At 34.5% G+C, this 22,377-nt stretch overlaps 2 protein-coding genes across 5 annotated transcripts in view; one reads left to right on the plus strand and one right to left on the minus strand.

The window, feature by feature from the left end:
- The window catches only part of LOC142319296 (protein FAM234B), a 45,675-nt gene extending 26,751 nt beyond the window's left edge, over positions 1–18,924 (minus strand). For 2 of the 4 annotated variants that reach the window (XM_075356402.1, XM_075356406.1), the window contains exons 1-3: positions 18,770–18,924; positions 13,050–13,314; positions 2,544–2,837 (exon numbers count right to left, since the gene is read on the minus strand). In XM_075356402.1, coding sequence (XP_075212517.1) covers positions 2,544–2,837; positions 13,050–13,308 — 553 coding nt within the window. In that variant the 5' untranslated portion in view covers positions 13,309–13,314; positions 18,770–18,924. Of the gene's footprint in view, positions 1–2,543; positions 2,838–13,049; positions 13,315–14,291; positions 14,485–16,231; positions 16,363–18,769 lie in introns of all 4 variants that reach the window. The other 2 variants (XM_075356403.1, XM_075356405.1) reach the window with 2 other exon arrangements.
- A 480-nt stretch (positions 18,925–19,404) lies between these two features.
- The window catches only part of LOC142319297 (uncharacterized), a 32,528-nt gene continuing 29,555 nt past the window's right edge, over positions 19,405–22,377 (plus strand). The window contains exon 1 of the mRNA XM_075356407.1: positions 19,405–19,755. Coding sequence (XP_075212522.1) covers positions 19,696–19,755 — 60 coding nt within the window. The 5' untranslated portion in view covers positions 19,405–19,695. The remainder of the gene's footprint in view (positions 19,756–22,377) is intronic.

Genomic DNA, 22,377 nt, shown 5'->3' on the forward strand with positions numbered 1-22,377 from the left:
GTAGGCAATTTTTCACCCTCTGAAAGGGTTTTTCTTTTAAATACAATGGTGGAAGTTGTTTACCGGTACTCTAAATGTACTTATACACAGCTTTTTACTTCTTTGTATGAAGTAAAGTAAGTATTGATTACGAAAAATTTCAGTTTTTTGATTATAATGGAAATATACATTTTGACCATACTTGATGGATTAATCAATTTTGACTAGTTTTGGCATGGCATCTGTACGTTCATACGTATGTATGTATCTCGCATACCTCAAAAAAATTAGTTGTAGAATGTTAAAATTTTGGAATTAGGACTGTTGTAACATCTAGTTGTGCACTTCCTTTTTTAATTGCAATCGACTGGACCAAAAGTGTTCAAAAAAGCCCAAAATATTTGGATTTTGGACTTTTTCTTAACTGAAGTAATAAGCCCTTATTGAGAGCTTTTCAACTATATATCATACGTGGTATTTATTTTCATTGGTTCCAGAGTTATAGCCAAATAAAATTTTAATTATTGAAATTTTTGGATCTTGTAAGGGGAAGGCACATCGGTTCAAATCCGATTTCATCTCCTTTTTTCTAATTTACATAAATTGATTTATTAATTTTAACCTCTGACTGTAAAAAAAATTACAATAAATAATAATTCAATGATAAAAAAAAATCATAAGTTATTAATAAAATAAAATTTTATGTACTTTTAATTAAAAAAATTGTGTATATGTAATTTAATAGCCATACAAGGGAGTCATGTGTTCACATCAGATTTTTTTCATAACCACAATGTACACAAGAACAGTTTTATCATTGACATTACTGAATCTGCTGGCATGTCAAAGTAAACTGGTGATTGATCGGCATTTCCTATCTGCCGCCCCATTAAAAAGTTATTTTCTTGTCATAATTGAATTACTTTATTTAATTAATGCAAATGTTTTACAGAATCCATTTTTACTAACTCGTTTAACGTACAAACTGGAGAAACTTAGAAGTATAAAATTAACACTCATTCTACCTTAACTTTATTAAAACAAAATGAATACTGTATTGTGTTTAGCTGAGACAACTTGCATATAAAAAATACAGAATGATGACAAATATTATAATAAATGAAAATGCTGAGATAAGCAAAAATGCTTATGACAAAAATTTATTTATAAATAGGTAATTTATGATATATAACATAACGAATATGACTCAACAATAAGTAACTGATGTGAAATCATAAGTAATTAGAATATACGCTGTGATTTGGTTAGTTACTACCGTATATTAATATATTACACTACAATATGCAATACAATGAAAAATACAGATATTGGACCTTCACCTGTAAATCTCCACACATCATAAACATCAATAAATTTCATGTTGGTTTTTCGAGAAAAAGTAAATGTTGTATGCGAGTAAATATGGTATTATTAAACAAAAATGTAAAATACAATTCTAGCCCATTCTATGATACAACCTTATGTATTAAAAATTCAGAAGTAACATAGCCAAGTCAATGTCCTTTCAAAAGTTTTAAGGTCTGCTCACCTATAACACTGTTGGCTTATTTTAAAATGTTTAAATGTGTAGTGAATAAGTGCTTACTTATTTTAGAGTTCCTAATGTTAGTGTATAATAACGATTCTAATAGGTCTGATGGAAAATATTTTCAAAATACATCACTGTAATGTACATTTCATCATAATTATGACATGGATAAAATAATTTAAGTAAACAATTTTTTATTTACCATCTCATTGCTTCTATTATATAAAGTACAAAGTGTGGTTTAGCTTTTTCCAAATAGAACAGTGTATGTCCAAAATCCATTGATAAAAGTGCTATTATAACAGTTAGGTGAATGAATGTAAGAACACTTATCACCTAACAAATTAAAACACTTTAAGAACCTACAACCGGACTGAAAAATGATGGCCAAAACACGTTTCTATTGGGATAAGCAAATTTTGGTGACAACATGTATGGAATATGAGGAGGCAATAATATGCCAATGTAAGTAGTTTATTGTGAAATGGTGAAGAAGCTCTAAAGGTCAATCAAAAAAATGCTGTCCAGGAAGATGTTTTTTGTATCATAATGAATAGCCCCCATTCTTAAGATAGCGAAAGATTTTCACTTGACAGTTGAATTGGGAAATTTTTGCCATCTCCTTACAACCAGACTTACCACTATGTACCATTTCTTCACATAAATGAAGATCTAGTTGACTACTCAGCTCTTTGAAACTTATGAAGAATTCACACTAGTAGTGAAGTTCTTTGTTAAAGGTTAAAAGTTCAAAAAAAATTGTTATATTACAATAAGTGCAAGAATGTGGAGAGATAATGTATACAATAAAAACTTTTTTGCAGTTTTTTTTTTTTAATTTTTAATAGGCAAAATGAGAATCAATATTTGAATAACTCTCATATTTAAAATCAAACTGTCAACTGTAGCAGCTGCAATTGTAATTAATAGCCATTAATCATATATATCCTTATAAATGTTATAATAATGTTACCTAACAAAATTTTACTGATTTTCTTTTTAAAATTATAGTTACCTGATTCTGGATCAATAGAAACCAAATAACCATGTTCACCTAATACAAGACAGTCATTGATTCCATCATTATTAACATCCAATATTGAACAATCCAGTTCAATAGGATTAGAGCTGAGTTTTATCCACCATGAAACATCACCAGATGATCCTGATAAGCATATAACAGCACTTCCATGTGGTGGAAACTGTTGACCTCTTACAGATGAACTACTGTTCCAAATAGCACCTCGAGCCATAACTATTAAATACATTCCGAATCTTGTTTTCACAACACTCATTTCCCCTTTCATTTCTATAAAAAGAAATAAATATAAAAAAATTAATTAAAAAACTATTTTTTACATTTACCTTAGTAAATGTAAAAAATAATTAATACAGCTGCAAAGGGCAGCTATATCAAATGCCCCATACACAGGATTCTCAGTCAGAAAGTAGAAATATGAATCAGTAAAATCTGTGTCAATCAAGTAATGTTTGCAAAGCATAATTAATGAATCAAATCCTCCAGGAATTTTGTCTGATGGGTTACCAAATTCCCAGATAAGATTACGGTCATGATTACATTAAGGAATCTGTTTTATTAGTAAAGACATGTTTCAGAATTACGAATTCCCTACAAGTATGCAGAATAATATTGCAATTATATCCACTTCCTAGGTAATTCAAAAGACCCATCTACTAACGAAGACCAAGACATGGTGCCACATGCAGCGTTATTTATTCAGCTACTTAACCTCCTATTTTTTTAATTCAAGGATGAATTATCTCTTTTATTTTCAGTAACATAATTTTTTGACATTAAAATTTAATTTTTACATTTTGAAAAAGATCATTTTTCAAAGCATAAAATAATTTATTAAAATTTAAAAAATTTTTTTTATATAAAGTGTATGTGCCAAAACAATGGCTAATTCATTGAAATTTTTTATTATTGCAGAAATGTTTTCAATTAATCTGATAATTTATGGGGTACAACAGTGAAACGATAGTGTAACAATATTATTAGTATATATACATATTGTTGCCATATAGATGCCAAGCTTCATATTGGCAAGTGCATGCTAGCTGCTCAGATGTCAGCAGAAATACAGTGTACATTTGCGCCAGCACAAGCACCACTTCCACCAAGGTAGCTGACTGTGTAACTCTCCCAACACTCACAGGCTCCTATAAAAGAGTGAACAGCAGAATGAATTTTCAGTTTGTTGCCAACCACCGCTTGGAGAAAAAGAAGAATATGAAAGAAGAAAAACAAAGTTCCCTGGTTGGTCCAATGTGGGACCTCCAAGCAGATGCCAACATCCCTGCTGGAGCAATAGGCCTGTCTGGCCTGCTAAGGGAGCCGATGGGTGCAGACCCTACCTTTCTGCTCCAGCTTGTCGGGCCCAGTGTGGGTTTGCTAGGGAAGAACCGCCTCAGCTGTGCTGGTGGAAGATGACCAATGCTGACCCAACACTGTGGGATTCAGGGAGCCACCACTGCCACGCAGTAGTGGGACCAAACTGCTGCTGAGGAGAAGCTCAGTTTGATTCCAATGGATGAGCTGTAACTCCCCAACTACAGTCAAACCAACATCGCCAGAGACCAACTTCCTAACCCAACAATCTTTCTTAGGGCTAAGATACACAAAGGAGCCTTTTCTGGGCCATTACTCCGGGGCTACCATGAGGTTTTAAAGTGCTACTGTCAAATACATTTGGTGACAAGTGGCACCCAACATGGGGTGAAGATCATCTGGACAAGAAGACTTGACCTAGCGACGCCAATGACACCACATGTTAGTCAACAAACTAACACAGAAGGTGCCCAAGAATATTGACTGCCCAGTTGCAAGCATTTCTGCCGGTGATAACAACAACGTATAGTGGCCTGCCACATGAGGACCCAGAACCTCTCTTGTGTACAAACTCAGCTACAAGAGCAGAATGCCTGTTGAACAATGAGCCATGTATGCTGAAAGGAAAGGCTCTGTTCTGGGTCAGGCAATACAAAGACCTACAGCTCAATTGGCCCAAGTTCATAGACTGATTTCGACATCAATATAACCACCCACAGACTGTTGCCTCAACTTTATGGTCGTACACAAGGGATAATAAATCAGCAAAGCTTTTCCTGTTCCAGAAGGAGAAACTCATTCACCGACTAGCTCCCAGTAGTATTGGTAGGAAGTCGCCTTCCTACCAATACTGCTATTGCAGCTTATACCTCAGATTCAAATTCATTTTGCAGCGAATGGCAGCCATCCATGATATTGACTACCTGCTGCTTCCGGCCATCATCACTGAAATGGATGAGCAGGAGATCCCAAGATTCTCAGAGCTTTCTGCACCGCAGACTGAGCTGTTGTGGGAGAAACACTGGAAATAAACAGGCACTGCACAGCAAGCCTTTGAAGCTGTTCGGCAGGCCTTCAGCCAACTGTTGAAGTTATCTTGGCTGGATCCAGAGCTTCCTACAATTTTGCAAACAAACGCCAACCAGCTAGGACTGGTAGCAGTACTTTACCTGCAAGCCAAAACCAGGGAGCGAAGAGTCATCAAATACGCTAGCATGAAGCTCTCAGAGGCAGAGAAGAACTATCATTCAAATGAGCTTGAATGCCTTGCCCTAGTGTGGGCAATCAAATGCTATCACCATACCTCGAAAACCAAACTTTCATCTTGGAATGGACAAGGCTTTGGCATGGCTAAGGCAGGCCACTTAGCAGAAAACAAAATTTGCTCACTGGACCTTATTGGTTCAAAGTTTCGAGATTACATTAGAGCACTGTCCTGGCCAGGATAATGAACTACCAGACCTGTTAACAGAACCAGCGGAAGAAGAAAAGACTAAAATGGTGCGGGATGAAAATAGACTACAACCGACTGAACGTGGCTAAGAAGAGAGAGGAGTGGTTACACCTTGACTGCAAGAAGTCGTCGCCACTTCTCCATTTCAACAGGTGCGGAAGCACCTGCTGAATGGACAGCTGAATATCCTGCTGTATGGACAGCAGGATATAGCACCAATACCCCAGCCTGTGGGAGTGTACAACTCACCTGGCAGTCATACAATACTACAAAACTCCAAAAGCCAGTCACCCCTCACCGCGAAGCAGAACGAGTGATCTGCCAATACTATGATGGCAGGGCTGAACGTCCTTCATAAAGACGTTCAGCAGTACATACAGCAGTGCCACACCTGTGCGTAACAAATGAGAGCCAAACCCTTCACCAGACAATCAGAGAGTTGGAGGCCTACAACTTGGAAGCATGATTGACTTAATGGGTCCATCATGTCCATTAATGGAACAAGGCAACAGGTTCCTAGTGGTGGCAACTGACCTGTTTTCCCACTGAGTAGAGACTAGGCCCGTTCCTTCAGCTGACATGGATTCAATCTTCAGCTGTTTGGAGAAGGAAGTGTTTTGCTGCTGTAGCTATCTAGCTGCTCTGCTGACAGATAACAGGACTGCACTCACAAGTCAGAAGTGGAAGAAGTTATGCTACACACACTACACACTGGACAACACCCATATACCATCCACGGGTGAATCCCATGGACCGTTGTAATGAGGTGAAGAAGTCATTGAGGATAGCTCTCAAAGAGGATGTTCAACATCTAACCTGGGATAACAGTGTGTCAAGAGTGGTATTCACATTAAGAAATTGACCCTACACCACAACTGGCATGCTTCCAAGTGAACTACTCATTGGAAGATAGTTAAAGAGACCCTGTGATTGGCAGCACCCAAAAGCAGAGGAACCCCCTCAACCCATTGAGGAAAGAGAGGAGAAGGCAGCACCTCACCAGGTCTACTGTCAGAAGCACGCCAAACCTGCTCGTGATGGCCGACATGTAGGATTCGAGGCTCCATGGGAAGGCCCGTACATCATCCTTCAATATACAGGACAAGTTTATGAAATCAACCAGAAAGGCACCCGGCTAAAGATACACGTCTCCAGGCTCAAACCTGCACACCATGCCCTGACAACAAAACTACAGTGAGACCTATATGTGCCTGCCTAGACAGGGAGTTGTTGCCAAGTACATTCCAAGCTTCACATTGGCGAGACCACTCTAGCCGCTCAGATGTCAACGGGAGTACAGTATATGTACGCGCCTGCACAAGCACCTCTTTCACCAAAGTAGCTGAATGTGAAACTCTCCTACCACAGCGGTCCCAACACTCACAGGCTCCTATAAAAGAGTGAATGACAACAAATTTTCAATTTGTCGCCGACCACTGCCTGGAGAACAAGGTGGAAGAAGTTCTCTGGCCAGTTCAATGTGGTACCCCTCGGCGGATGCCAACATCCTCACCGAAGATGATCCGGATCGTCAGCTCCTCGCTGGATCCCCAGCAGGCCTGGCTGGCCTGCCAAGGGAGCTGCTGGGCGTGGACACTACCTTTCCACTCCAGCTTAAAGTATCCAGGCTGGTGAGCCCAGGGTGGGATCACTCAGGGAGAACTGCCTCAGCCGCACCAGCAGAAGATGAACAGTGCTGACCCGACAGTGTGGGGCTTAGGGAGCCACCACTGCCACTGTAGTGGCCCAACTGCTGCTGAGAGGAAGCTTGGTCCAATTACAATGGACAAGCCACAACTTTCAACTACAGCTGAGTCATCGCCAGACGACAACCTTCCAGACCCAACAGCCCTTCTCAGGGCTACCTCACAAAATGCACAAATGGCCTTTTCAGGACCATCACTCCAAAAACCTCAAATGTTCTTTTCAGGGCTACCTCAAGGTTTTAAAGTGCCACGTGCTGTCGAAGCCATTCGGCGACAATATATATATATATATATATATATACACTTCTGAATATGCCTAGGTTTCATGCTTTCTTGTATACATTTCAAGTGAATCTTCTTCTTTATTATAATGTGTCCAAAAATTTCCAGATAATCTCTGAATTTTCTTATGGTAACTATTGTATTTTGTGATGTACCAAGTAGATAACTTATGTATCAACTATGAAAAACTAATAACACTTGCTCATGATTTTTATGGAAAACTTTTGGATAAAAAGATCTTTTATTTAATCAAGATGACAAGCAATGCCACAGGAGTTCTTAAATGATTTTTTTATATGATTAATTGAATTAAGATTACTTAAGATTTACTGGTCCTAAAGAATGAAAAAATCTTCCCCTCGAGGAAAGCTGAAATTATCAACATGAAAGAAAAAATCCGATAAACACGGAGAATTACAGATAATCTTATTGAATTCAAAAGAACTAAATAGATTGATTTTAAATCATTAGAAAAAAAATTCCAGTGGTAAGTCAATTTACACAATACTTCTTATAATAGTCACTATGTTACTATTATTATGGAAACATGATGTTATAAAACTTCAGAAAGTACAGATAATCATTGGTAGCACACTCATGGATTTGTTCAAAGTTGTTAAAAGTTTATACTACAATTGTAAACCATAATAAATGCTATTATTAGAAAGATGTGGAGAAAAACTGTTTTGGAATACATTTAAAGCGAATGCAGTTTATTTGATGAGGGTCCAGTCTCTTCAGTACAAGATGCAAAAGTAGTAAAAAATTAATAATAATGAACTTAATAATACAGCATGAGAAGGAATAGAAGGGAAAATATAGGGGATTGTGGTAACAGAAATGAAGAGAAATAAATCATTCTGAATTTTGCAAGAAAACAAGCTAGTAATATATCCACTATTTTCAAAAGTTGTAAAAATGTAACAAAATGGATGATACCAAAATAGATGATAACCAATTGACTATACGATTAGGTATAAATATCAAATTTACAAAATGGATGTAAATGTATCCAGCAGCAAACATGGATAATGACCACATGATTTAATCATAATAAATGTAGATTGAAGTTTACAAAGCAACAGAAAGTATAAAGTACAGAAAGAAAAAGAGAAAACACATAAAACTGAAGGTTTGAAAAATGCACATATTATAAATTACGTCTAAAGTAGATTCTGTTTAAATGAATGAAAACATTGAAAATAATTAACGCTAAAAGATGACTTAAATAATAAGTAACAACTTGGCCTACCGACTTGGGCACGGACATTATGTCTGTAAAAAAAGGTAGAGGCAGTGAACTTGAGGTTAAGCTGTTGGGGAAGGAGGTCTCCAAAAACTTAAAAGATAAATTAGCCACAGCCATGAATGTTATTGCTGTAGACAAGGGACCTGGATCCAAGAGGATAATCTTGCATGTTACAGATCCAGTCATCAATGCTAAAAAGAGGAGGTGGTGGAGACCATCAGGAAAGCATTGAAGAGAGATGTAGAAATGAAAATAACGTCTCTACGTCCTGCACATGGAAGCTGCCAGAATGCAACAATTATCCTACTAGGTAAGGATGCCAGTCAGCTCTTGGCTCTGGGCCGAGTAGTTATTGGGTGGCATTCCTGTAGAATTGAAGTGATCAATCTGGACTCCAGTTGCTTTAGGTGCCTGGTCATATGTCGTCACTTTGTACAGGCCCAGAACGCACGAACTGCGGTGGGTTCAGGCATAGAAGGGCAGAATGTAAGGCTCCTCAGAAGTATGTGGCTTGTGGAACTGTTGGACAGTGGATAGGGGCCCTGAGTCTGTATGAAATTTCAAGGATGAATATCATCCTATTGAATGTAAACAGGAGATGGGCTGCGCACAACCTTGTGCGAAAGATGGCTAACAAGTGTAACAGGGATTTCCTCATCATCGTAAAGCTGAATAAAGGTTGGTTGTCCGCTAATCTGTGATGGATAGATAAGGACTCAGATGTGGTGATTATGAATGTCTCAGGGCAGTTTGCTGTGGAGCGAGTCACCTCTTATGATAACTTCATCATGGTTGAACTTACTCACTCTATTGTGGTGGATGGATACACCTCCCCGAACTGGGAACAGTCAGTTTTCAACAAATTCCTTGACGACATGGAGGTCTATGTCAGGAGACAGAAAAAGTCGGTTATTGTAGCCGGGGATTTTAATCCCAAACGCCTAGAAGTTGGTGAACTCCAGGACACAAGAAGGGGCTTTCAGTTCATAATGATGTTAGCTACCATGGGCTTTGTGGTCATTGGCGAGCCGGCAGTACCCACCTTTACAAGGGGAAGGGACAGATATGTCCTAAATGTAGTTGCAGTCTTAGTGAGAGTACAAAACTGGGTAGAAGACGGTAAGGTGCTTGACAAAGACCATTGCAGCAATCACAAGGCTGTTCCATTCCTGCTAGGACATCATGAACCTAGTGGTGGCTCACACAAGATAGAAACACATTAAGAGACAGATTCAACAGATCCTCCGGGTCATCAGAAGCTCCTGCAGGAGTGTAAGAGTACTACAGAGGATGTGGGGTAGACAGTTGGATGATATTGACTTAGCTGAGGAGGAGTATAAAATGCCAGGAAGAAACTAAGCGCTTTGATTAAAAGAGCAAAATCAGATTCTTGGAATAAATTAATTTCTGACTTGGACTCCGATCCCTGGGGAAGACGCTTCCAGATAGCAACTAAGAAGCTGTGAAGATGTCTCCCCTGCTTGTCTAGGGAGCAGACAAAGAGGGCGATCGATATTAACCCTTTTCTGTGTTGCGGAAAAGGAGTGGACTGAGATTCTCAGTGATGAGGTACACAGGTTCCCTCTGGAGGAGTTACAGTTGGCGACAAAAAAGATCAATAAAAAGAAACACCCAGGTCTGGATGGGGTGCCGGGGTCAGTAATAAGAAGATTGGCAGAGTGGCATTCCTGGGCCCTATTGGAGGAACTGAACGTGGCAGTTGGAAGGGGAGACTTCCCATACAACTGTCAAGTTGCAAGGTTAGTTCTGGTCCCTAAAGTTGGATACAGGAGAGTAAAAATTATATAGACTTACATATCTTATTAATTCAATAGGAAAACTGTACAAACAGATGATTGCTAGATGGATACTGGAGGAGATAGAGCTCTCTGGTGATTTCTCAGACAACCAGTACGGCTTCATCCTGGGGGGTGCTCTACTATTGATGCTATTAACTAAGTGATGCGATGAGCTGTGAACAAGGAGGAAGAGACAGATTCCTCTGTTAATTTTCCTGAACATAAGGAATGCATTTAAAAGCATTCTGTAGTGTGTGTTGTTGGATGTGCTGCAGGCAAAAGGGGTCCAGATGCTTATTGACTCTTATCAAAAGGTATCTGCACGAACGAACTCTACTGGTGGATACAGAGGAAGGCTGGGAAGAGTTTAATATGTTCAGTGGTGTTCCACAGGTATCAGTCCTCAGGCCAATACTTTGGAATGTGGTGTACAACAACCTTCTGTGCATGGAGTTACCAGGGGCGGGCTCCGAGATGGTTGCAAACGCCAATGATTTGACCCTGTTGGTGGCTGCAGATACAGAGGACTGTGATGAACAGTTGGCCAATGAAGTTGCAAGAGGAGTCAGTGGCTGGCTCAGAGAAAGGGGGAAGCTGGCTCCTAATAAGATGGTGGTGTTGCTGATGGTTGGCCGACGGAACTTGAGGGATATGGTTGTTGTAGTAGATGGACAAATAATAAAGGAGGATAGGGTAGTTACATAGTTAGGGGTATACTTGGAGAGATCCAGGAAATTTGCTACCCATGCCAGGGAGACTGTTACAAAGGCTGAGAGGTCCATGATTGTTCTACAGAAACTGAGTGCCCAGAAAGTCTGAACCCAGAGTTGGTGTAAGGAAGCTTATTTTATCAGTAGCAACATCTGTACTGTTATATGTGGCCCTGGCTTGGAGGTCAGTTCAAGAAACAAAGAGGAGCTGTGGGCTTTTACAGTCATTCCAGCATAGACTGGCAATCACGTCAGCTATGGCATAACGAACAATATCCAGGGAAGTGGTCAGAGTTCTGCTACCGATCAGTTTCATAATTAATTTGATTTCCAGGATTCATGATGGGGTTCCCAAGAAACAGGCAAACCAAATACTGCTGGAAGAATGACAGGCATGCTGGGAAGCCTCAACTAAAGGAGTGTGGACCAGGCGCTGATTTCCAGACTTGAACCTTGGTCCAGAGGAGATATGGAGGGTGCCATACTTCATCACACAGTTTCTTTCGAGCCACAGGGGATTTGGGGCATACCTAAACAGGTTCAAAAGAAGATCCTCACCTGACTGCACATATTGTGGAGAGGAAGATACTCCAGAACACGTGTTCTTTGTTTGTGACAGATGGAATTATTTTAGGGTCTCGCCTAAACTAGCCAACTTGACTCTGGAAAATATGAAGAATTTATGTTGACAGAAACTAGACAATAGTAACTGGTATCAAGTATGGTAACAAATATTTTCAGTATAAAAGAAATAGAAGAGAGAACTAGAATGCTGACTGACTGAGCTCGGTAGGATTTCTACAGTGCTGCTAGCGAAATAATAATATCTGGGAAAAGTCCTCTGAGAGAGGCAGAAGAGCACAACTAGAGGATAAAGGGAAGGACAGCTCCCTGCTGAGCTGTCACTGGTCTGTGCTTGCGTGGATCAGCGACAGTGATGACGCATCGGGACTCTAAATCCCCTGAGTCTGAAGGCAACCACCAGGGCCAAGGTAATGTTTCAATGCCAGTCTGGCCCTGGACAGAGTGAGTTGGTGGGAAGGGGGTTTAGATTTAGTCGGTAGGGTGCAGAAACACATATGCACTTTAATTATCTCCTTACAGAACCTGTGGTAAGTCTGACACTGACTTTTATGAGGCGTATGTAACTGGTATTCCCCCTCCTCACAAAAAAAATAATAAAAAAGTACATGTAGTTTGCTTTGGTCACACTAACTTTAAAAAGTACAATCACCAAGTTACAGCATGTTTACGCAGATAAATGCTTCTCTATGGAATTCTGGAATCCAAAAAGATGCAATTTTACTAAATGAAAATGTTCAAAATAAGAAATATCAACATTAAAACCGAATTCTGTTACCTACAAAATGTCATTTACGTTGTTTTAAATTTTATTTTACAATATAAATCAGATTGAATTGAACACAAGTTAGAAATTTGATTACAAATTTTGATAAAAACGAAGCAACAAAATAAACAAAAAAAATTGTGTAATTTATTATAACTGCTTAATGTATGCATATTATGATAATTCTTAGTATCTTTTCTTTGCTTCACTCATGCTATTTTTTTTTACAGTTTCACCAGGTAATTAAAACCCAATTCTCTTGGAAAATAATTTTTTTTATATTGGTTTACACTTTTTTTTTTTATTTTGCATTATTAATTTTTATATTTTTACTGTAAAAAATAAAACAGTTTTATTACTATTTAAGCAATTTGTGTAAAAAATTTTAATAGCTGAATGTATTATAATAATCATTATTATTAGTTGGACTGTTTCAGAATACAAAGTTCATTTAACTCAATCTGGAAGATCAATTTTTATATAAGAACACTGTTTATGGCAGTAATAAATGCATACACTCTATAACAATCTATAGGAAGTTCATGCTCTATAGCATCCTCTAAATGTAATTATTACAAAATCCATATATTTAGCATAATAGTCATATATAAATAGATTTACCTAGACCATACAATGTTTTGTCCCAGCCTAACTGTTTAATATTAGAAGGACATGTTGACCATTCACAAGGTATAACCCACAAGAAGACAGAAATAGTCATAAAACACAGTATCAGTGATGTAACAAAAGCCATTTTTCGTAATGGCGACCATGGCTTCTTATAATACAAATCTTGTTTAGCAGATGAGACATTTGTTCTACGATGCATAGCAGTTCCATCTTGTTCACCATCTGATCTCAAAGGCTGATAGTCCCCCATTTTGTTCTGAAACATACAAAAAATTCCACTCTTTGTTTTGAGTCATTCAGTACCTTAATAATCTAGATCAGCATTTCTTAACTTTTCAGTATTTGTGATCCAATTTTCAATCATGATTTTCATCGTGTCCTTCTCTCATACAATAATAATGTATTTTGATGCTAAAGCTAAACTATGTTCTTAATTACAAACCTTACAAATTACCAAGAATAAGTAAATTTGTTGATATTTGACAATACCGATCCACTGTATTGACAAAACAGAATTGAAGCCTCTCTATTCCTCTCTGTTTTATGTCTACCATATTGGATATTCTCATGGCTTAGTTCTGATTTGTCTCAAACATTCTGGAACATCTGCGCAAACGTGTATAAATGCTGCACCTCGTTCAATTCCAGCCAGTCTCAGTCGAGTCGATCCTTCTATTGCTATCAAATCTATCGTGAATGTGTATGTTGTAATTTGTACATTAACTGCAATTCAGAGTATTAAATATTCACGGCAGTAGATTTATACAGAATCATGGATAGATTTTTAAGTGGGCATAAGTGTGCGTTAGATGATAGTGAAGCATCAACAAGTACACAGACAAGCGTGGTTCCGAAAACAAAATCAAGAAAATATTCTCAAGAGTACTTAAATTTTTGAGTTTACTAGTACTGAAGTAAATGAAAACGAATGTCCCCATTGTGTCATTTGCTCCAAAATTTTCACATCAGACAGCATGAAACCTAATAAACTTAAACAATATTTGGAAATGCTTCTTAGTGAGTATGTTAACAAACCCCAAGAATTCTTTGAATAAAATTAAAATCTTCTCTTTGTGAATGAAAAAGATTTATTTGCCTCTTACAAAGTTTCATATAAAATAGGCAGATGTAAAAAGCCTCACACCATTGGTAAAGAGCTTATTTTGCCAGCTGCAATTGAGATTGTAAAAACTATGTTTGGAGATAATTTTGCCAAACAACTGCAGTCCATACCTCTATCAAATGATATTGTTGCCTGTTGAATTGGTGATATAGATGAAAATGTACAGCATCAGCCTTTTGGGAAGCTGGGTGACAAATTGTTTTCAATTCAGCTTGATGAGGCAGTAGATAGCAATAAAGATGCTCATTTCATTGTCTATGTTCGATTCTGTGAAGGTGTATCAGCAGTAGAAGAACTACTTTTCTGCAAACCAATAGAACTCAAAACAACAGCACTAACATTCTTTGTTATTTTAAATGATTTTATAAACAAAGCAAACATAAAGTGGAAAAGTTGTGTTGGAAAATGCACCGATGGTACTCATTCAATGTCTTTAGGTTTCCAAAGTATATACAAGCACTTGTGAAACAAAAATCTCCACAGTGTGTCTGGGCACATAGCATGTTCCACAGAGAAGTTCTGGCATCCAATGAAATGAGTCCTAATCTGAATATTGTGCTAACGACGGTTGTAAATTATAAGGATGAAGTAAATAATGAGGTTGCTGTGTACAATCGTAGTAAATTATATAAAAATGAGAGCCCTAAAATTATGAATCTTTTCTGCACTTTGTAAAGACATGGGTGCAGTACATTCAGTGTTACTATTTTATAGTGAGGCAGATGGTTATTAGTGGGAAATGTTTGCAACGTGTCTATGAATTAAGAGATGAAAGTGCCATTTTTCTAGACGAGGAAAACCGACTAAAAACCGAGAAATTTGAGATATTAAATATCTTGAGTCTTCAACTCCAAGGTGCAAATACACATATGTTGGATATGAAAAATTTTTTGTACAAAATTGGAATTGTAGAGCAGTAATTTAAAGCAAAAAAACATAGAAATGTTTGCAAATGTGGATGAATGTGTTAAAACTTACAAGGCTGAAGCACAACATGTGAAAGTTGTTTTTGTAACCACTAAAAATCATTTAGCCATGCCGGCAAAGGATTCTAAAAATTATTTTCTAGCTGCTGACAACTTAGTAGCAAGTTACAAGTGGGTTAGTGATGTACTTAAAAATATTCCCGAAGGACTCTCAGCTGTCGAAAAAGAAATCTTCATGAACTTCACAGCAAGTAGCGTAATCAAAAGACAATATAGTAATAAATATTTAGTAATGATATTTAGTAAAGTCAGCTATTTTTACACGGATTTGAATACTAGATCGTGGATACCGGTGTTCTTTGGTGGTTGGGTTTTAATTAACCACACATCTCAGGAATGGTCGAACTGAGAATGTACAAGACTACACTTCATTTACACTCATACATATCATCCTCATTCATCCTCTGAAGTATTATCTAAACGGTAGTTACCGGAGGCTAAACAGGAAAAAGAAAGAAAGAAAGAAAGAAAGGCTGTAACTGTGGTGACACTTTAAAATTATTAAAAAATGATATAATTTCAAATTAATGTATTGTTTTCTTCTAAAACCCTTCTAAACTTAATTATTTGTCCTTCTTCAGTTGAACAGACATACTGCAGAAAGCACTAGTAACATAGTTACAGTTACAAAAATTGCCACAGATGAACTAATGCAAAAGGGTTCATTTAATCATTTATAGGAGTTCGCCAGCTCATGCGCTATAAATCAACATTCACTTCTTTCTGGACTACCTGTGTACTGTACAATGGCAATATAATTAAGACAGCATATCTTCTTTATGCTCATTGAAAATTACCGTACAAGTAAGACACTTATTCAGAATAATATAATTATCATACAAAGGAAAATATGCAGCTCTGTGATACCTCTCATATCAAATAATACACATGCACACACACACACACACACACAACTACACTGAAAAATCAATATAAACATTACATTACATAAAATACACAACACAATAAAAGACAGCTTGTCAGAAAATACATAAACAACCATATATCAACAAAAGAATTACGTAAAAGCACAAAATTACCACTACAATAAAATAAATTCTAACCAATCAAAATTCACTAATCTTAATCAATTGTAAGGATGAATATTCCTGACCAATCAGAATGCATCATATTAAACCAATTACAAAACTTAATTCTTCAACCAACCACGGTGCAGAGCAGTTTTAACACATATCTATACATAAAACAACAATTAGCAAAATTCAATCATTTACAAAAAAAAGATTAGCTTAACCATTAGTAATTAAAAATGAGTTTGATTAGGATGAATAACATTTTTGGGTGTTTATAGCTGAACATAACAAAACCTTTTTTATCATTTTGTTTATCTAATAAGAAATAAATTTAAAACAAGAAAGAATGCAGCTGTATCAATTTATTACTTTTTGTAAGTTACAAACAAGATGATAATTTAGAGGGCTTCGTAAGCTAATGCTTATTTATTATTACCTAGTAATGCAAGTAACAAATTAAATTTCTTCAAATTATAACAGTGTTTGATTTCCATTAAAAATTTATGTTTTTTGTGTAAAAAAATTACTGTTTTTCATTTCATGAACCTCACAAACTTAATGGTATATGGTTTTTTAATTTCATCTCATCCACCTGAAATGAAAGTTATAAGCTACAGATTGTCAATGATTGTCAACTTAACAATAGGTTTTTTCTGGGCGAATTTATTCACTAGATTTAAATAATGTACTTGTAACAACTATAAAAAACAGGTTAGCAAAAATGCAGGGATTTCTCATACAGATTACAATTTATTACAATTTGATAAATGAGACTGAATATAAATTCCTTATTTTGGTGTAATGAAAAACATATATCAGATTATTCAAAAATGGAAATAAGTGAGTAGGTAAAAAAAAAAGTTGTACATCAGATACAAATGAACGAACACACACAAAAACACACATGTAACCAAATTATAAAAGGCTTTAGTTATGCCCTAAAAAAGAAACCACTTGTAGCAAAATGAATGCAAAAACTCTTCAACACTTTCAATTGTATCTAAAATTATACCACAGAATATTTGTCACCCGGTTGTGAAAGAAAACATGTTAGCATTCTTGACATATATACATACGTTACAGGTATATAAATACATTCAAGTAGGTTATGAAACAATTTTCATGAATTACTTTGATTGTATTAGATACTTATATATTCAAGCAGTATAAGTGTAATAATCTACTTATTGCTAGCAACTAACAAAACTAAACGTTTAGCAATTTTATTTCTCACTCAATTTTATTTTTTACTGGTTTTAACAGTATAAAATAATTTAGGTAATTCAAAATAAGTAATCTGCTGATGCTGTTTTTCACTTATTTTCTTCTAGTCATCAGTGATTAGTTTTATTTATTGTTTGGAAAAAAAAGACCAGTATTTTAAAATTTTAACACAATTAAAATATAGCTTGCGTAAAAATAATACTTTCATTCAGTTTATGCTTTACTATTTACAAAATAATGCAGAAATCTGGGTAAATTTACAACTAAACTTTCAATAATAATATCTGTTGAAAGAACAGTTTAAACTGATCTAATGGTTCTTGTGCTTTATGCAAACATCTCAACAGACTTACTAAACAAATATATTGGAGGATTCAAATGAAAATTTAAAACAGTGAATATATCTGGTTGATTGCATACATAATTACCAACAGACAGTAAGGCATGTACAAAGCATTATGTACAACAAAAGGGCAAATCTTTATAAATCACATCATAGAGACAGAATAGTAATACACAGATATTAATCATACACATTCAAATTTTAAGAATAGCAAATAAATACGATCTAACACATTTGAATAATATGAAATTGTGTACTAAATCTGACAAAAACAACTTATTAAATGTGCAAGTACAACACAGATGATGACACTGAATGTATACACTTAAGAGATTTCCAAACCATTTTAAAACAAATTACACTGACAAAGAAACTGCTAATTAATTTTGGAAAAATCTCGTAACGTTAACTGACAAAGCTTGTCATTTCTTTATCGAAAGTTTGAAAAAAAGTTACATTTTGTCATGCACATCAACAAAGAAGTTTCTTTGTAAAACAGTACAAAAAACCTGATAAAAGGGAGAGATGAATTATTTCAACTAGAATTACAATAATTTTGTTTATTTAATCACTACTAAAAGTCAGAATTATTTTTTGCAGAAATATTTATTAAATAAATCTCAATTAAAATTCCAACAAACATCAAAATTCCTGTAATGACTGCAACAGGACTGTTCACATTAACTATTTATGTAAAGCCATCTGATATCGTCTTATAACTGTAAAAAAAGAAGGAATAACACTGGAAAAGATTTACTAAACCCTTTACTAATACGACAATAAAACAATACTTATTCTAATATATATATATAAAAAAAAAAAACATTTATTAAAATATCATCAAATTTGTTTATTATTTTCATTTGGTTTTTGTATACTACAACTATTTTTCTTTAATACTTTGAAACAAGTACTAAAATGAAGAAATCTAAAAAATCTATCTCAAGTGTCATGAAAAGATTAAGAGGACATAACATTATAAATAAAAGAAAAATATGTACTTTAAAGCATATTAAAAACGACTAATTCACTAAACAAAACACTTCACATTCCGTCAGAAATTAGTTATGTTAATAATTCGAATTACAAATGTAATCAATCCCTCACATCAGCTGTCATAAATTAATTTCAGCTGAAAACTATAGTATTACAAAAATCACTTAAAACGTTTATATTTATAACATGCAAACAAATAAATTATTGATAATTATACAAATATTTTACTAGAAAAAATGAAAAATATGTTAGAAATAATTATAATTAGAAGTAATTATAATTTACTGCATGCTAATTATTTTTACAGCTTATTGAATTAAAGTATTTAGTTGACAGCTGAAAATATTTCGTTTTTTAAAATAATTTTGCAACATTTTTTTCTAATAAATTCAATAAACAGGCATTATATCTATATTATAACTAATAAAACTGTTAAAACATCTATACTTTCATGATGCTGGAGTAAATTTTAATTTAAATATTTGTGAGCAAAAATTATGCAATTTACATTTATATTATGATTTGTTTTGGAATTCAACCCGTACTAAATGTTCTCTTTGCTTTCTTAATCACTATCATCAGACGAAGCTATATAATAGTTGTTATATCTCGTTGCTAAATTGGTCTAGCTTACCATTATAAAGCGCTAACTAAATGCGAACTAATGCGTTCCTCTGTGTTTCTGAGAGGTGTCGTTTCGGTTGGGTGAAATGTCTGCTTTTGAAGCGGGTTTTTGCTAATTTTTCCTTAGCGATTCGTTGATGTATTTTTGCATTTAATTGTTAGTGTAATTTTAAGATTAATTGTACGTATATTGTCTTTTGTGACATTATCCTGTTGTACATTGTGTAAGGTTGTGGAACTTACATGAACCTCAACGAGAGCTTATCGTACCAGTATTATTAAAAGAGTTAGAATATTTTCTTCCAATATGTCAGTTGCATTTGTTCCACGAGGAAGACCACCTCCTAGCCCAGCACAAATTCAGAAGGTAAAAACGATTAATTCTATCTTAAGTTGTGTAATTTGCCTTTTTGTCAGCACCCGTTACACGGTATTACGATATACTGTACTTTTTTGGGAAATTTAATACAGCGGTCAATTATTTGTTTTATTACTCAGGTTTATTTGTAGGCTAGTTAGTTTTATTTTAATAAAAATATTAATTCCATTGGGTTTACAATAAAGTTCGGTAAAACTAAATGCAGATTTATCAGAATATGTGTGGGATCTAAGTAGATTTTAAAAATATTTAATGTTATGGTCCGAGGTGATTGTTTTAAGAAAACGTAATTTGTGTACGAGTGTACTACTTGCTTTTAAAAGTGTAAAATAAATTAAACTTATATTAATTGATCTCCATTAACTAGATTGTTCTTGGTCACAAATATATTTATTGGCTTGCAGTAGGCAAATGCAATTAGTTATTCCATTACAATTAGATATACCTTAAAATTAAACCCTTCTCATAAAGATATTCTTGAAAATATTTATTTTTTAACATTCTTAATGTCCATTATATAGTTAAAGCATATTATCAATAAACTTTAATTTATAAGTATACCATATCCTAAGTAGATGCATTATAGATTGATTGTGTTTAATGAAAAAAAAAATTATATATATATTTATTAAAAAATAAACAAATGAACATAATATAATAATAATTTGTAACACTAAGTACTCCAGTAACACTGGTAATCAAATATGCTTTGAGTATTGCAGTCAGCAGATAACATTACAAATTGCGCTATCTTGTACAGACATACCAGACTCCTCTATCTCTTATTAATTTTGTTAACTATCTTAACATAATAATTACAAATAATAAAGCAAAAAAAAGATTAACCTTCTAACTGAAGCCAAAAATAATATACAGATATAAAGCAATAAAAATTCCTGTAGAAACAAAGATTAGAAAGATCAAAATAATGCTTTAAGCCAAAAATAAAATTTATGGAATGGATAATCAGATTTATAGTCAATATTAAATATGCAGATCAATCTATGGTTTGCAGTATTTTAATGGTTAAGTGGAAATAAGCCTTCCCAAAATATGTAATATTTTTAATCCTCTTTTGTATGATTGGAACAGCAATGTGTTTTGTCATGAAAGAAAAGTTTGCGTTAATTTGTTTTATGTTATCTGTCCCAGTCTTTCCTATGGATCTTATAAAAGTGAAACACCTGATGATATTAATGATGTTCCTGTAATAATCAGAGTGTCACTTGGAAAGAATATTACCCACATTTTGGTAGACTTTGGATGATTTGATATAGTAGACTCAGATTGCTGAGAAAGACTAAGAAAAAATGCCACTTTCCTTTGTGACATAGTATGGGGGGGGGGGGGTTGTGCTTGTTATTTTTGAGAATGGCTATGTTGTTTTGAAGAGTGATATATTATTAATGTTGCCCAGTTATAATTATAACCACTGTGAAGGTTAACATAACATGCATATTGTTGTGGGCTTGACAGATACACAGAAAATACGTATTGTATCATCCTCTTCTTTTCAGTTGTTAAATTACTAATTTGTTTGGTTACTTTTTTCATGATAACATTAGTTGTATTAACAAGTTAAGTGCTAGTGGGGTATCAAGAAACCGATCAATGTGACTGATTTTTTTTTTAATTCATATCTTTAAGACCGATACCAATATTTAATTTTTTTTAATTTACAATAATTTTTTGGCCAGAAATTGACAAAATATTTAAGGCGCTGTAGTGATGTTGCTCGCCACAGAATACAGACCTAATGCATCATTTGTTCTGCTATACAGTCTGCTGTTATTTGTAAATAATGAAATATTTATTGCATCTAAATAATTTATATTCTTTATCTAAATATAGGCTTGTTTATATTTAAGTATAAATTTTTGTGTTATGGGCTATTTCGTAAAACATAACATAGCAAACAGAATGATTATTGTCATATATTTTCATTAATTTTATTCATACTGTACAATGTACAGTAATAGAAGCATGTTAGATATTATAAACTTTATAGATGAAACATAGTCTATGTAAAGTGTTTGTTATACTTGGTGAGACATAAAATAAAAACACAAATATCAGAATTGATAATTATTAATTTTATTATAATAATCGGTACTTACGTATTAACGCCACCGCAGCTACAGCTTTATTTAAAAACAAAGTAGTCAATCTGATTTTGGTGGAAAATGAACAGTCTCTTTATTAATTTTAATAAATGGTTATTTATATTTATTTATTTTATAAATATAATTTAACCAAACTTAACCTACATTCGCTTCGCTCGCTAACCTTGACTAATTAAAACTGTCATATTACATTAACCTTCAAATTTTTGTTTTCCCAATTGTTGCTGATATCCTCTATCCTCTGCTATCCTCCCAGTTTTTTGACATATATAAATACATCATATGTATCTCAACATACATAAATGTCATTTATATTATATTTATTGCTCCATCTGTAAAGGATTATATTAAAAAAAATGTATAATTAAAGTTAATTTTCATTTTAAATTAGTTTTTTAATGTAAAGTAACAATCTTAAGAATTTTTAAATATTTTTCCCAAAATGCTAGTGCAGTTAACTGCCGTAAATATGCATAAAATAAATGGG

The sequence above is a fragment of the Lycorma delicatula genome, chromosome 2 (genome assembly GCF_047948215.1).
Source record: "Lycorma delicatula isolate Av1 chromosome 2, ASM4794821v1, whole genome shotgun sequence".
In the NCBI taxonomy this organism is placed as follows: domain Eukaryota; kingdom Metazoa; phylum Arthropoda; class Insecta; order Hemiptera; family Fulgoridae; genus Lycorma; species Lycorma delicatula.